Source organism: Heterodontus francisci, chromosome 7, assembly GCF_036365525.1.
Source record: "Heterodontus francisci isolate sHetFra1 chromosome 7, sHetFra1.hap1, whole genome shotgun sequence".
In the NCBI taxonomy this organism is placed as follows: domain Eukaryota; kingdom Metazoa; phylum Chordata; class Chondrichthyes; order Heterodontiformes; family Heterodontidae; genus Heterodontus; species Heterodontus francisci.
This window is the reverse complement of record NC_090377.1, coordinates 105,350,945-105,364,417: the sequence shown is the minus strand read 5'-3', so window position 1 is coordinate 105,364,417 and position 13,473 is coordinate 105,350,945. Positions and strand designations below refer to the sequence as shown.

General features: G+C 43.5%; 1 protein-coding gene across 1 annotated transcript in view; it reads right to left on the bottom strand.

The window, feature by feature from the left end:
* Positions 1-13,473, bottom strand: part of LOC137372405 (protein unc-80 homolog) — a 500,647-nt gene that overhangs the window by 372,094 nt on the left and 115,080 nt on the right. Inside the window, exons 14-16 of the mRNA XM_068036292.1 lie at positions 8,595-8,726; positions 7,821-7,968; positions 6,911-7,018 (exon numbers count right to left, since the gene is read on the bottom strand). Coding sequence (XP_067892393.1) covers positions 6,911-7,018; positions 7,821-7,968; positions 8,595-8,726 — 388 coding nt within the window. The remainder of the gene's footprint in view (positions 1-6,910; positions 7,019-7,820; positions 7,969-8,594; positions 8,727-13,473) is intronic.

Below are 13,473 nucleotides of genomic sequence, written 5' to 3'. Positions count from 1 at the left end.
CTTCAAAGATCAATGCACACAGATGCCCAGATCCCTCTGTTCCTGTACACTCTAAAGAACTATGCCATTTAAGTCTTGTTACGACCAGGTGAGAAAGGTGTCTAGGGGTCTTTCTCAGCCTTCAGCTGGTCTTATTGTAACAGGGTTTATGTTTTAAACACACTGTGTTTTGAGCTCCCCCTTTGGTGAATCCTTGCTCACCGCTTTCCAATTATAAAGGCAAAGAATTGAGCACAAACAGGCTTTCTAAGGTTTAAAGAAGAAAAGTGAAATTTATCAAAACTTAAACTCTAATTCGGTTAACACCTATGGCTACATGCCGCGCCCCACACTAGCACGCATACAAGATAAGCACATACAAATAGAGACAGAAAAGAGCAGAAGAAAAATAAATTTGAGAGGTTTGAGGCAATCTTTGAAGAGGAGTTTATGTTACTGTGCTTCGAGCTCACTGTCGTCCTTGCTTGTAGGTAGATCTTGCTTTTCGTTGGGGCCCAGTATTCTTCTTAAACCTTGTTCACTGTAGGAGAATTTTCTTTCTTGGGGTTCATATATCTTCAATGGTTTCCAAAGCTGTTAAGAGAGATGAGAGCAGACAGGAGAAGCGGCGGCAAGCCAGCCACGAGAGGTCTTTTTAGTTCAGGAGCAAACAGCTTTCTGAGTTCAAATTCTGTTTTTCCAATTTACTCCCCTAGTTGGCCAGCAGGGGTGGTCACGTGACCGACTGGTTTGACCAAGTCTCTTCTGTGTATTGGGGCAGGGACTGGTTCCCTTGTTCCAACACTGTCTGCTAGTATGAAAAAAAATGTCTTTCCAGCCAGGGGCTTGGCAACCCCTTGTAATAAGCCTTCTTTTCTTCCCAGCAACAATTTTAAAATTTAATGTCCATGTGGCAAAATATATGTGCCTCATTCTTGGCAGGTGGGGGCCTGCATGACACCTTCACACCCAGGGAAATATAATGAGATTTGAAAAAAAAATGGTGCATTTCATTAAAAGGTTTGAGAGAAATATAAGATTCAGGAAGAAAAACATGCATTTCTCTCATTCATTTCCATTCATTCATAACTCTTAAAGCCTATTAAATATTGTTTTTTCTAGGTGCCAGGGCTGCTTTAATTTCCTATTTTTCGCATCCCAGTAACCATGTGGTTCTTTGGGGAAGCTTTTCTTCAGTTTGCCCATTGCAATGACTGCCTAGGGCTTTATTCCTGTTGAGGTAATGTTTTTTTTTCAAGAGAGTTCGTCATGGGCAGTTCTATCCCGAACTCACTTTCAGTGCTTTGCTGAGTCATGCAAAGACTTTTGACTTCAGGGGATGGGTGGTTCCCTTTTTCTCTGACAGTGGGGGAGGATTCTTTGTTAATCTCCCCATTGTTCTCTGGGACACCTCCTGCCTGCAGGTATGTGTGCAGACTTGACTGCACTCTCCTGTGGCACTTCAATTAGGTGAGGCATCACCTTCCTGGTTTCTGCGCCCCCTAGAGGTCTCTTTTTGTCTCTGAAGGTTCCTGTAAATGCTGTTAGCAACTCTGGTGGCGTGCTTCTAGAGTCTGTATTTACATAGGAGGATGTGGGGTCTAACTTTTTTAATTTTTCAGGATTGACTGACCAGACATGAGGGATTTTCATCCGGGATTCCTCCCGGACTTCCTTTAACCTACCCTCTTAGTCACTTTTTCCCCTTCTCTTTCTAAACTTTTGCCAGCCGTGTGCCTGCCTGTCCCCTTTGGTTCTCGGCAGGGGTCCCTTACAGTTCACCAGCCCTCTGCTGGAGGGTCCTCCTTACACTGGTACAGGACTTAGGGGTGCAGATTTCACCGTAGGTTGGGGTTTCCCCTCAACCTGGCACATACGGCAACACCTGCAGTACTCCACCACATCTTTGTGGAGTTTTGCCCAGTCAAACTGTTGTCTTATGCGGGCTTTGATCTTTCATATACTGGCATGTACAGCCACTGTAGTCTCGTGGGCCCTTCTTAATACTTCTCCCCGGTACTCTGTGGCACCACTAACTGGTGAACTACTGTCCACTCCACGCCCTCAGGTCTGTAAGGAGAACTCCATTTCCTCATTAGTACCTCATTCCTTAAATAGTAGCAATCAGGGACTCCCTCTGCTTCACTTTCAGATTGGGCAGACTGTGCTAACTCTCGCAATATTGGGTCGGCTCGCTGAGCCTCACCTAGGGAAAATCCATTTAATTCATTCCCTGAGTCTCCTAATTTTCCAAAGAAAGTCTTGGACAGGCAGACCTCATGGTCATCTGCCTGCAGTGCCAATGCAGTCTCCTCCGGGGGAGCTGGTTGATCATGGCCTGATCCACTACACATTCAGGAAAACTGCAGGGAACCATCTCCTGCCACGGCCCTGTCTCTCTGACCTCCTGTGGTCTTTCTCTCACTACTGGGGGAGGGGGGGTGTGGGCTACCACCTTCACCTCTGCTAGATCATTACCTAGGAGCAGGTCAACCCCGTCCACAGGCAAAATAGGTACAATCCCGAAACTAGGTCGCATTCCAGGTGCAACCGGTGTACAGGTACAGGCATACACCCTCCAATACCATTCACCACCATTTTGGCGTTCACTGCATTCTCTGGGGGAAAGGTCAGGCCTTTTCCCAGTAAAGGGGATCTAGTGGACCCTGTGTTCCTGAGAATCATTATGGGCTTGTAGGCCCCACTCGAGGGATATGGGGTTACTTTCCCTTCAGACACAAAACCCTGATAACCTTCAGGAATTCTATTAACTTTTCCTGCACTGGCCGTATTAAGCTTCCTGGGTTGCAATCTTGCTGCAGTTAAAGTCACAGCTTGTTCTGCTGGGCTTTCCATCAGGGTCCCGTCTTCACTGAGCGGGTGTGCCCTGATTAACCCTACCAGTTTTCCCTTTAGTTTCCAGCAGTCAGCTTTTAAATGCCCTGCCTTATTACAATGGGAGCACACAGGTCTCTGGGTCTCACTCTTGCTCACAGTACCTTCCTTTTTGCCTGGAGGAGTGTCCCTGTGTCTCCTGCTTTCCGTTCTCACCCAGGACTGCCTGGGCGGATATCACCTTTCCACCCTTTGTCCTTTTCAGATTTGTGGGGGTGATTAGGAAAGGGTCTCCCCTGGGAAACCAACTTATAAATTAAAGAAAACTCATCGGCAAGAACTGCTGCTTGCCAGGCTCCCTGAACCCATTGCTCCTTTACATGGGTGTTTATTGAAAATGGGAGAACGTTTTTAAATTCCTCTAACAGAATTACTTCTCTGAGAGTCTCATAGCTGAGCTGTATTTTAAGAGCCCACAGCCACTGGTCAAAAGCCAGCTGCTTACTTCTTTCAAACTCCAGATAAGTTTGATTAGCTTGCTTTTTGAGGGGTCTAAACTTTTGGCGGTAGGCTTCGGGTACTAATTCATATGCCTTGAGAATAGCATTTTTGGTCAGTTCATAATTTGATGAACTCTCATCTGGCAACAAGGAATAAATCTTATGGGCTTCTCCAGTTAGCTTGCTTTGTATTAAAAGAGACCAGGTCTCAGCTGGCCATTTAACTGCCTTGCCAGTTTCTCAAAAGACACAAAATAAAATTCCACATTCTTCCTCATTGAATTTTGGAATTAATTGAGCGAGTTTTAGCAATTTTATACCCAGCCTGAATTCTGCTCCTCCATATTGGCCATGCTTTCACTGGGGTTACTCTGTTGCCCAGTAGTTAAGTCAAGCCGCTTCAACCGCATTCTTTCCAGAATATTCTTTCTCTCTCTCTCCTCTCTCTCTCTTGTTCCTTCTTCTGTCTTTCATTTTCTTCACGTTCCTTTTGGAAGGCTCTCTCTTTCTCCCTCTCCTGCCTCTCTCTCTCTCTTTTTCTTTTTCCCTGTCTTCTAAATCAAGTTTCCTTTGTTCCAGTTGTATCTTTACTAACAATACCCTGTCAGATTTGGCTTCTAACACTGCTTCTGCTTCTTCAGATTCAAGGGAAAAATGGTTGGCCACTAGCCTTAGGAGTTCAGACTTCCTAGCCTTGCTATGTACAGTGATCCCACACTGCAGAGCCATTTTTCTCAACTCCTCCATAGGCAGTGCTTTTAACTTATCTCAAGTTACTTCACCCTGGCTTGGAGAGCTACTCGCTTCAGTTGCAGATATGTTAGTATTCAAGCACACACAACCACAAGAAAATCTATATTGAAAACCTGCTCTTTTTTTGATTGGGAACAATTTGGCTTCCCACTTCCAATTTCTCTCATTTATCTGTGGGTAAAATTCCAGACACTAGCACCAAAATTTCTGTTACAACCAGGTGAGAAAGGTGTCTCGGGGTCTTTCTCAGCCTTCAGCTGGTCTTATTGTAGCAGGGTTTATGTTTTTAAACACACTGTGTTTTGAGCTCCCCCTTTGGTGAATCCTTGTTCACCGCTTTCCAATTATAAAGGCAAAGAATTGAGCACAAACAGGCTTTCTAAGGTTTAAAGAAGAAAAGTGAAATTTATCAAAACTTAAACTCTAATTCGGTTAACACCTATGGCTACATGCCGCGCCCCACACTAGCACGCATACAAGATAAGCACATACAAATAGAGACAGAAAAGAGCAGAAGAAAAATAAATTTGAGAGGTTTGAGGCAATCTTTGAAGAGGAGTTTATGTTACTGTGCTTCGAGCTCACTGTCGTCCTTGCTTGTAGGTAGATCTTGCTTTTCGTTGGGGCCCAGTATTCTTCTTAAACCTTGTTCACTATAGGAGAATTTTCTTTCTTGGGGTTCATATGTCTTCAATGGTTTCCAAAGCTGGTGAGAGAGATGAGAGCAGACAGGAGAAGCGGCGGCAAGCCAGCCACGAGAGGTCTTTTTAGTTCAGGAGCAAACAGCTTTCTGAGTTCAAATTCTGTTTTTCCAATTTAAAACTCCCCTAGTTGGCCAGCAGGGGTGGTCACGTGACCGACTGGTTTGACCAGGTCTCTTCTGTGTATTGGGGCAGGGACTGGTTCCCTTGTTCCAACACTGTCTGCTAGTATGAAAAAAAAAATGCATTTCTTGCCAGGGGCTTGGCAACCCCTTGTAATAAGCCTTCTTTTCTTCCCAGCAACAATTTTAAAATTTAATGTCCATGTGGCAAAATATATGTGCCTCATTCTTGGCAGGTAGGGGCCTGCATGACAGTCTATATTGCCTCTCCCTATCCCTTTTGCCAAACTGCATCACTTCACACTTCTCTGCATTAAATTCCAGCTGCCACTTGTCTGCCCATTCTGCTAGCCTATCTATGTCACTTGGTATCATCCTCACTATCTGCTACACTTCCAAGTTTGGTATCATTGGCAAATTTTGAGTTTTACTCTGTATTCCAATATCCAAATCATTTATTGGCTCCAGGTAAAGCAACAACCTGATTTTAAAATTCTCATCCTTGAATTTCAAATCCCTTCATGGCCCTGCCCCTCCCTATCTCTGAATTCTCCTCCAGCCTCACAACCCTCCGAGATAACTTCACTCCTCTAATTCCGGCCTCTTGTGCATCCCCAATTTTAATTGCTCCACCATTGGTGGCCCACCTTCAGTTTTCTAGGCCCTAAGCTCTGGAATACCCTCGCTACACTGCTCCACCTCTCTACCTCACTTTCCTCCTTTAAGACACTCCTTAAAACCTACTTCTTTGTCCAGGTTTTTGGTCATCTGACCTAGTATCTCATTATGTAGCTTGGTGTCATGTTTTATTTCATAATGCTCCTGTGAAGCGCCTTGGGACATTTTATTATGTTAAAGGCACTATATAAATATATGTTGTTGTTGTTATAGAACATAGAACATTACAGCGCAGTACAGGCCCTTCAGCCCTCGATGTTGCGCCGACCTTTGAAACCATCTGACCTACACTATTCCATTTTCATCCATATGTCTATCCAATGACCACTTAAATGCCCTTAAAGTTGGCGAGTCTACTACTGTTGCAGGCAGGGCGTTCCACGCCCCTACTACTCTCTGTGTAAAGAAACTACCTCTGACATCTGTCCTATATCTATCACCCCTCAACTTAAAGCTATGCCCCCTCGTGTTTGCCATCACCATCCGAGGATATCTATCAAAAAAGCAATGGCCCTAGTACTGAACCTTGGAAACACCACTGGCTACCATCCTCCAGTCTGAAAAACATCTATTTACCATAATGTACTGTTTTCTGTCCTTAAGCCAACTTTTTCATCCAAGCTGACCGTCCTATTCCTTGAGCCTCAATTTTGGAAACCAGCCTTTTATGTGATACTTTGTCAAATGCTTTCTTAAAATCCATATAAATACCATCCATTGTTTTCTGTTCATCAACCTTCTGTTACATCATTAAAAAAATCAATTAGATTAGTCAATGTGCCTTTTACGTATTCGTACTAGCTCTCCTTAATTTACGCGAACCTCTACAAATGCCAGTTGATTTCTTTTTCCTTGATCATTGTTTCTAAAACCTTACTCACCACTAACCCTTCCTGGAAATTATGGTTTCCGTACCTGTGTGTATTTACCAATTGGTCCAACAATGTAAAATTCTTCTCTTCAACTGAAATTGGCAACAATGCTTGTAGGTCTCACATAGAAAAAAACTCTTTCAAAAGCTTTTCCAAAGGAACAGTACACACTTCTCAATAACTGTCATTTTGAATGGAAAAATACAAATTAGGGAATCATTTTCCCAATATATAACACTTCAATTTCAATGTTTCCAACACAAACAGCATACTGACATGGATTAAACCTCTTTTCTTAATCTCATAATTTATTTTAATTTAACTTCAAAAAGCTTTAAAGCCAAAACAATTTTAAATAACTTCAATGCTGTATTTCCGAATAAGGCTTTGCAATCATAAGCCTACCCATGCAACATTTTTAAGATCACCTCCTACATTTATGAATAAAGGAATAAGTAAAATGTACTTACCTGTGGTAGGCCTCCCGATTGGAGCCACCAATTTTCCTGTTTCAAAGAGGCTGGGGCGCCTAAAGCGGATGTTGCAACCCCCAGCTGATCGGATCTGAATACCTAGTGCTATTAAAGATAAATTTTTGGAAAATAAATGGCTGTTAAAGAAACTAAAAAATGAACATGAGGAGAGGACATCCACATCTTGGGGATTTCTCAGAAAGAAATTCCCGTGAGATTTTTAACAACAGACAGGAAGCTTTAGATCCTTCATGCAAGCTGTTGAGTTTTATGGAAGGGTAGGACCACTTAGTTATGTACTACATGTGAACTCTAGGTAACCCCACCCTCTCTTTAACAGGAAAAATGGTAGCTGCAATTTTTAGGAAGAAAATGTTATTTATTCAGTCTTTTAGATGTAGAGATTGATTTAAAATTTGGGGGGAAGAATTATGATTTCAAGCATCAATCTCCAGTTTTACAGAATCTTATCCTCACATTTCCCATTCAGTTTTCCAAATGTTGATGATGCAGTAGTTTGGTGCACCAATGTACCATACCATGTTGTTTTTGTGATTCTTCACACAAAGACTTCCCCATCTCAACGATGCTAACAGAGAAAAATACAAGGAGGGCTAGGTACTTTTCCATTATATGGGAGTGATTTAGTGGACAACTCACCCTACACTATTCATACAGATGTGCTGCTGATCAACTCAAGAGGCTTCAGAATGCAACATGGAAAACTTAGAAAGAAGAACAACAATGAAATGGGAAGAATACTGATTTTTACTGGATTGTAATAAAATCCAAATAGCTCTCTTGTAACTATATGTATATAATCAAACCCTTTATATACCGATTATATACTTCATGACTGCCACATACAAAAAAAGGAATAGTTGATTGAAAGAGCTGCTGTACTTACTGTCAGTAACTGGTTCCATGCAAAACCCTAGCAAAGCATGTAAGAAATCCACTACATTGTTCAGGGAATCCTTGTTCACATATTCCCGCAGAGTTTGACGAAACTGTACTTTGCTAAGTTTGTACAATCTAGTAAGGCAGTTCTGTGCCTAAAATGATTAATACATTTTAAAATAAACAATTCTTAGTATTAGCTAACAGTACTGTGCACAAATTTGTGTAAAATTGTTGCAAGCATCAGATATGTTTCAGTGAAAGATTAACAAAGCAATATTATTTCATTCATGTTTATATCGTTCTAACGAAATAAATAATGATAAGCTGATTGATTGAAAGATGATACAATTTAGTACAATACTACCACTACTAGATCATAGTTCTATAACGTTGAAAAATATCCTATTTATTCTGTTCAAAGCTGGCAGTGGCTCAACTTACAATTAGTTCAGGATCCTAAGCAGTTGGAGTTTAAGACATGGCAGGCCCAATAAAGGTGTTAATAATTGAGCTGAAATATTTTTAACTGAGTTTAAAGGAGGCTACGATATGATGGAGTTATAATTTTGGGTAAATCAGAAAAATAGCCCTAATTTTAATAGACTTATCTTGGGGTGAATTGAAAAACCAGCAATTGTAAAAAAAACATTTACATTACTCACAAAAAGTGCCTTAGCCTCCAAACATAGAATAGTACCACTTACTTTGTGACATTTCTTGGTCACCTCTACAATATTTTGAATCTTAACATTAGCATTTGTAAATGGAAGCCACTTACTTGAAGGCGGAGACGATCCCCTGACAGTCCACGGTGGCCCTCACCACAACCATATGCACATCCCAGTGACTTCACTATTTTGATAAGCATTGTTAACGTAAGTTTATGAATGTCACCTGGGGTATCTTCATCCTAAGTAAACATAAATACAATTTAGTGCTACACAATAAGAGACTAGTTGCAAACATTTGCACAAAAGCTGGGTTGAAGAATGATTTTCTTCTGTAATATCTACTTTTACATTTGTGGAGAAAAGTAACAGGGTTTTTGTACTCAAGTGAAAAATGCTGGATTTTCAGAATAATTTAGTATATTTCATACCATTAAGGGGAAAAATTTCCAAACCATTCCCTCTGATACCTCATCAAGTGGTGATTGTTCATGTCTATTTGACTGAGGAAGACATTATAACTAAGGCTGATCCTTCTTCACTCATCTATCACATATACACACTATCCAGTAGGTGTCAGGATCCTAAGCAGCCAGAAGTAGCAATATCGACCGTTCCCCACCCCGGACTATAGGTCGACTCAAATTCAGTACCTGACCACTTACGAACAAATTTACAGCTATGAAGCAAAATTGAGAAAAAAAACTGCAGTAGGTCATCTGCCTTTCCACCTTTTTGGTTGGACAGCAATACGTAACTTGGAGAAAGTTAATCAAAAAAAAGGAAAACAAAGTAATACTTAGAATATTTTAGAAACAGACTCTACAGCCCTCTATAAAACATTTCCAAAATAAATAAATTCCTCTCTGCACTATTTTTAGAGGACTGCATCATATAGATTTCAGTAGACTTTCTAATTTAGACAGTGTGCAAAAGACTAGCAAGTATGAGAACAAAACTAACCAGCCTCAAGCTAATTTTGAGATTTGAAGAATTTTTCTTTCTGACTGAGTTTGGGATACATGGAACAGACTCCCAAAATAATGCTATAATTTTATGCCATGAATATTTTTCATTAAAGAGCTGAATGTATATCAGTTGTAGGTTATAAGAATGGGTACGACCTGAGAAAATCAAATGTTGTTGTGAACCATGATGCTAGGATCTTGGAAGTATCACACCAAAGAAGCAACCGGTCTAGAATGTAGAATGCAAGTTACAGAGGTAATCTAGAATTTTGTGCGAGGGAAACTAATCTCAAGAGATTAAATAGGTTGGAAAAGTACACGATAGAGCAGGTTGTACATGCATTGTGAAAGGAATAGGATTTATGAAACAAGAGGTCATTACTTATTAGATGCTCTTATATTTTTAAGGACAGTTGGAGTGTGAGACTTTTAACATACCTTTCCAGATTTTTTACCTTAAGGTATTCCCTCAAGGTTTGCTATTATGTAGCTGTAAATAGTTTGAATTAAAAGCAGGAGCCAGTAAAATTCTGAGGGGAGAGGCCCGCCTTGACCTGCGACGTCGAGAAGGGCCCGCTGCAAATTACCGGCGGCGGGGGAACCATGGTGTAGCACCCCCGCCGCACGGCAGTGACACCCAATTAGATTATGTTAAACGGTACTTACCTCTGCAGATTAGGCAGCCCACCACCTCTCCATTGACACTTCCTGATTTTACTTTGAACGGGCAGCCGTCACGTGCCATCCCGTTCACGATTAGAAAAGCTGGTGGGTCATAGGAGGCAGAAGGTTTTGCGACAGAAGATAAGTTCCGTTTTCAGGGGTCTCACTCTGCATGCTGGAAGGGAGGAGGGGGGATACTCAGGGGTCTCACTCTGAATTCTTAAAGGGAGGAGGGGGGGGAATTACAGGGGTCTCACTCTGCATACTGGAAGGAAGGAGGGAGGGGGGAATCACAGAGATTTCACTCTGCATACTAGAAGGGAGGAGGGGGGATTACAGGGGTCACAGCTCTGCATTCTTAAAGGGAGGAGGGAGGGAGTCTGGGATTACTGGAGGGAAAGCTCTACAGGCATGAAGGGAGGTACTGTGTACCGTCCCTTCGTAAATAGTATACACTCTGCATTTGTTTGTGTTTGTGAAGGAGCAATGGCGCTCTAGTCACCCTGTATGTGGGGAGGGTACCAGAAAGGGTAGGAGCATTAAGGTTATATGGATGGTGGGGTCAATCGATTCATCTGGTAGGATCTTGATGTGGTCATGCTGTGCCACTCTGAGTGTTGGCCAAGATGGGCAGTGCCATGGCACGCCACATAGTTGATCCATGAAAGCAGCTGATGTACCCGTCAACACCAATCCCTGCCCTGTTAGGAACCTTCGAATACATGAATGGTTCAACTTTATTTATCACATGGAAATAGGTATGGCTCATCCTACATTGTGTGATCCTCTGCTCCTGAGGATCCGTATGCGCCAGAGGCAAAATCAACAGGCTGGTGCGATCCACGTAGAGGCCCCGGTCGTGAGCAGCAGCCCCCAAGGGAAGCTCACCATTACGAATGCCGTGCATCTACAGGCCCCAAGTGACATGCCACTGGTTGTCAGGGCACCAGTGTCGGAGGTGATTGCACATGCAGACAGGGTGGTGACACATCTCTGTGCCCTGCTCAAAGATGACCTGCAGCCCATAGGCTTCGGTGAACATCCTATGCCTTTGGTCCTCATAATGGCAGCAGTTCTCAAGCTTGATGCCTATGCGGCTTTTCAGGGGCCCACCAGAGACCTTTGTGGGGTCACACAGTCAGCAGTGCACCGCTGCATCAGAGAGGTCACCAATGTCCTGCACCAGAGGGCCAGAGAATATGTCCGCTTCAGGCAGCCAGGCCCAGAGGGCCATCGGTTTCGGCACCATTGCCGGAGAACGATTGGTTGTAATCATCTGGCCCTCAGGCCTCCTGCCAGGTTACCATCTGCAGATGCCACCATTAAAGGAATCCTCTCAATCTAGGTGAAGCTGGTATGTGATCACCGCAGATGCTTCATGAAAATCTGTGACCACTTCTCAGGCAGCTGCCATGACACCTGGGACCTGCGCCAGTCCCGGCTGCCACTGCTGTTCACTGAACTGGCTCAGATAGAGGGGTGGCGTCTTGGAGATAAGGGCTATCCTTTGCAGACATGGCTCCCGACACTAGTGAGAGACCCCACCACTGCTGCAGAGGAGAGATACAATGCCAGCCCCTGAGCGGCAAGAGCCACCATTGAGTAGGAGATCAGCATGCTGAAAGAGCCTTTCCAATGCCCGGATGGATAGGGTGATGCCGAAAAGGCCAGCTCCTTTCTTTGCTGCTCTGCACAACTATGCACCCAATAGGGGCCAGGCCTGGCATGATGAGGAGAGACGTCAACAGGATTCCTCCTCGGACTAGGAGGATGCAGAGGACCTACAACATGAAAGATGCATGGGAGGGCAGATGGCACCCAGGCTCAGCACGCAGGGCTAGCAGTGAGCTCGGGATGTACGGCAGTGGCTTATCAGACAAAGGCTGTCTGCTCCATAGGAACCGACATGAGCTCTGCAAGCCACACATCACCCTCGCTCACTGCTGTGCACCAGTGCACATCTGCAGCATTCCTATGTAAATCATTAGAGGCAGCAGCTGACTGAGCCAATGTCCATGTCACTGCATCCGTGGAGATGCTCATGAGTAATGGTGGCATGGCAATGATATTATTGCATACGTTGGCTCTCCTGAAGGGCCAACGGTGCAAAACGATGTGACATTGGTGCTACATGCTGGCGCACACCATTTACATAGAGAAAAGGACACACATGTTGGTGAGGAACATTTAGAGAAAGACATATTTACATTGCTGTGACACCCATGCTTTCCCATTTCTGTCCGTGTGTTCTCTGTAAATGGAGAGGTTGCTCCTTCTTGGTGCAACCTCTGTGCTCGCAGCCTGACTGGAGGAAGGCTGCTGATCTGATTGCCCTTTAGCTGTGGATGACTTTGGCGCTCATACTCTGTGCATAAGAGGCCTAGCGGGTCCCGGCTGGCTGGAGGAGTGCTTGTTCACCCCCTTTCAGCATTGGACTAATTGACGGCAGATGGCCCCATGGCTATTCACCTCCTCTGCCATCTCCAGCCATACTGCCTTGTTCAGGCGGGAGGGCCTCTTCTTACCATCGCTGATGAAAAGAACCTCCCAGCTTGCCCACACAGCCTGGAGGTGAGTGAGCAGGGAGACATCGCTGAACTGTGGGGCCACCCTAGAGCATCCCTCTGCCATCCTCGGCTTTTGGTCTGGTCCTTTAAATGCAAAGGTAACACCACCATGTAACAGTTCTGACTTCTGGCTGCAAGATTTGTCTTGCACATGTTTGAAAACCAATGCAGGACTGGTGAGGAAATCTGTGCTGATGTCATGGTTTTTCAACTATTACACACCAACACATGTTCACAAACACTTTGCTCTGCAGCAGCTGATCATATTTATTGGTGTAATATTTATTGTTGGAAATGCAGCTAGAATATGAACATATGTTCCTTTTTTTAACAAAGATCGTATAATTGTAGTTACATGTCACATAACAGTCAGCAGAGAAATGAATACAGATTCCAAACGCATATTAGTCTGCGGCTTTTCACAGTCAGAAGATTAGATGCTCATAGTAGGTAATTATTCTTCAATTATGGTTTTATTTCCGTTGTGTATTTGCCTTTTATGGTATATTTAAGTCTCACGTCCTGGAATATGCAAAATTAAGATTGTTCACCCAGGTGTGCACACCTACAAGAAGGGATATTACATTTGAGTGGAAGAAGAGGATCGCAACTTCATAGGACACTGGGACACAGCAGGGTAAGTAAGTGGGAGCAAAGCAGAAAGTGCTGGGGTAACCTAGGTCAGGCAACATCTGTGGAGAGAGAAGCAGAGTTAACTTTCAGGTCTGTGAACTTGGTCACGTTAACTCTGCTTCTCTCTCCACAGATGCTGCCTGACCTGCTGAGTTTCT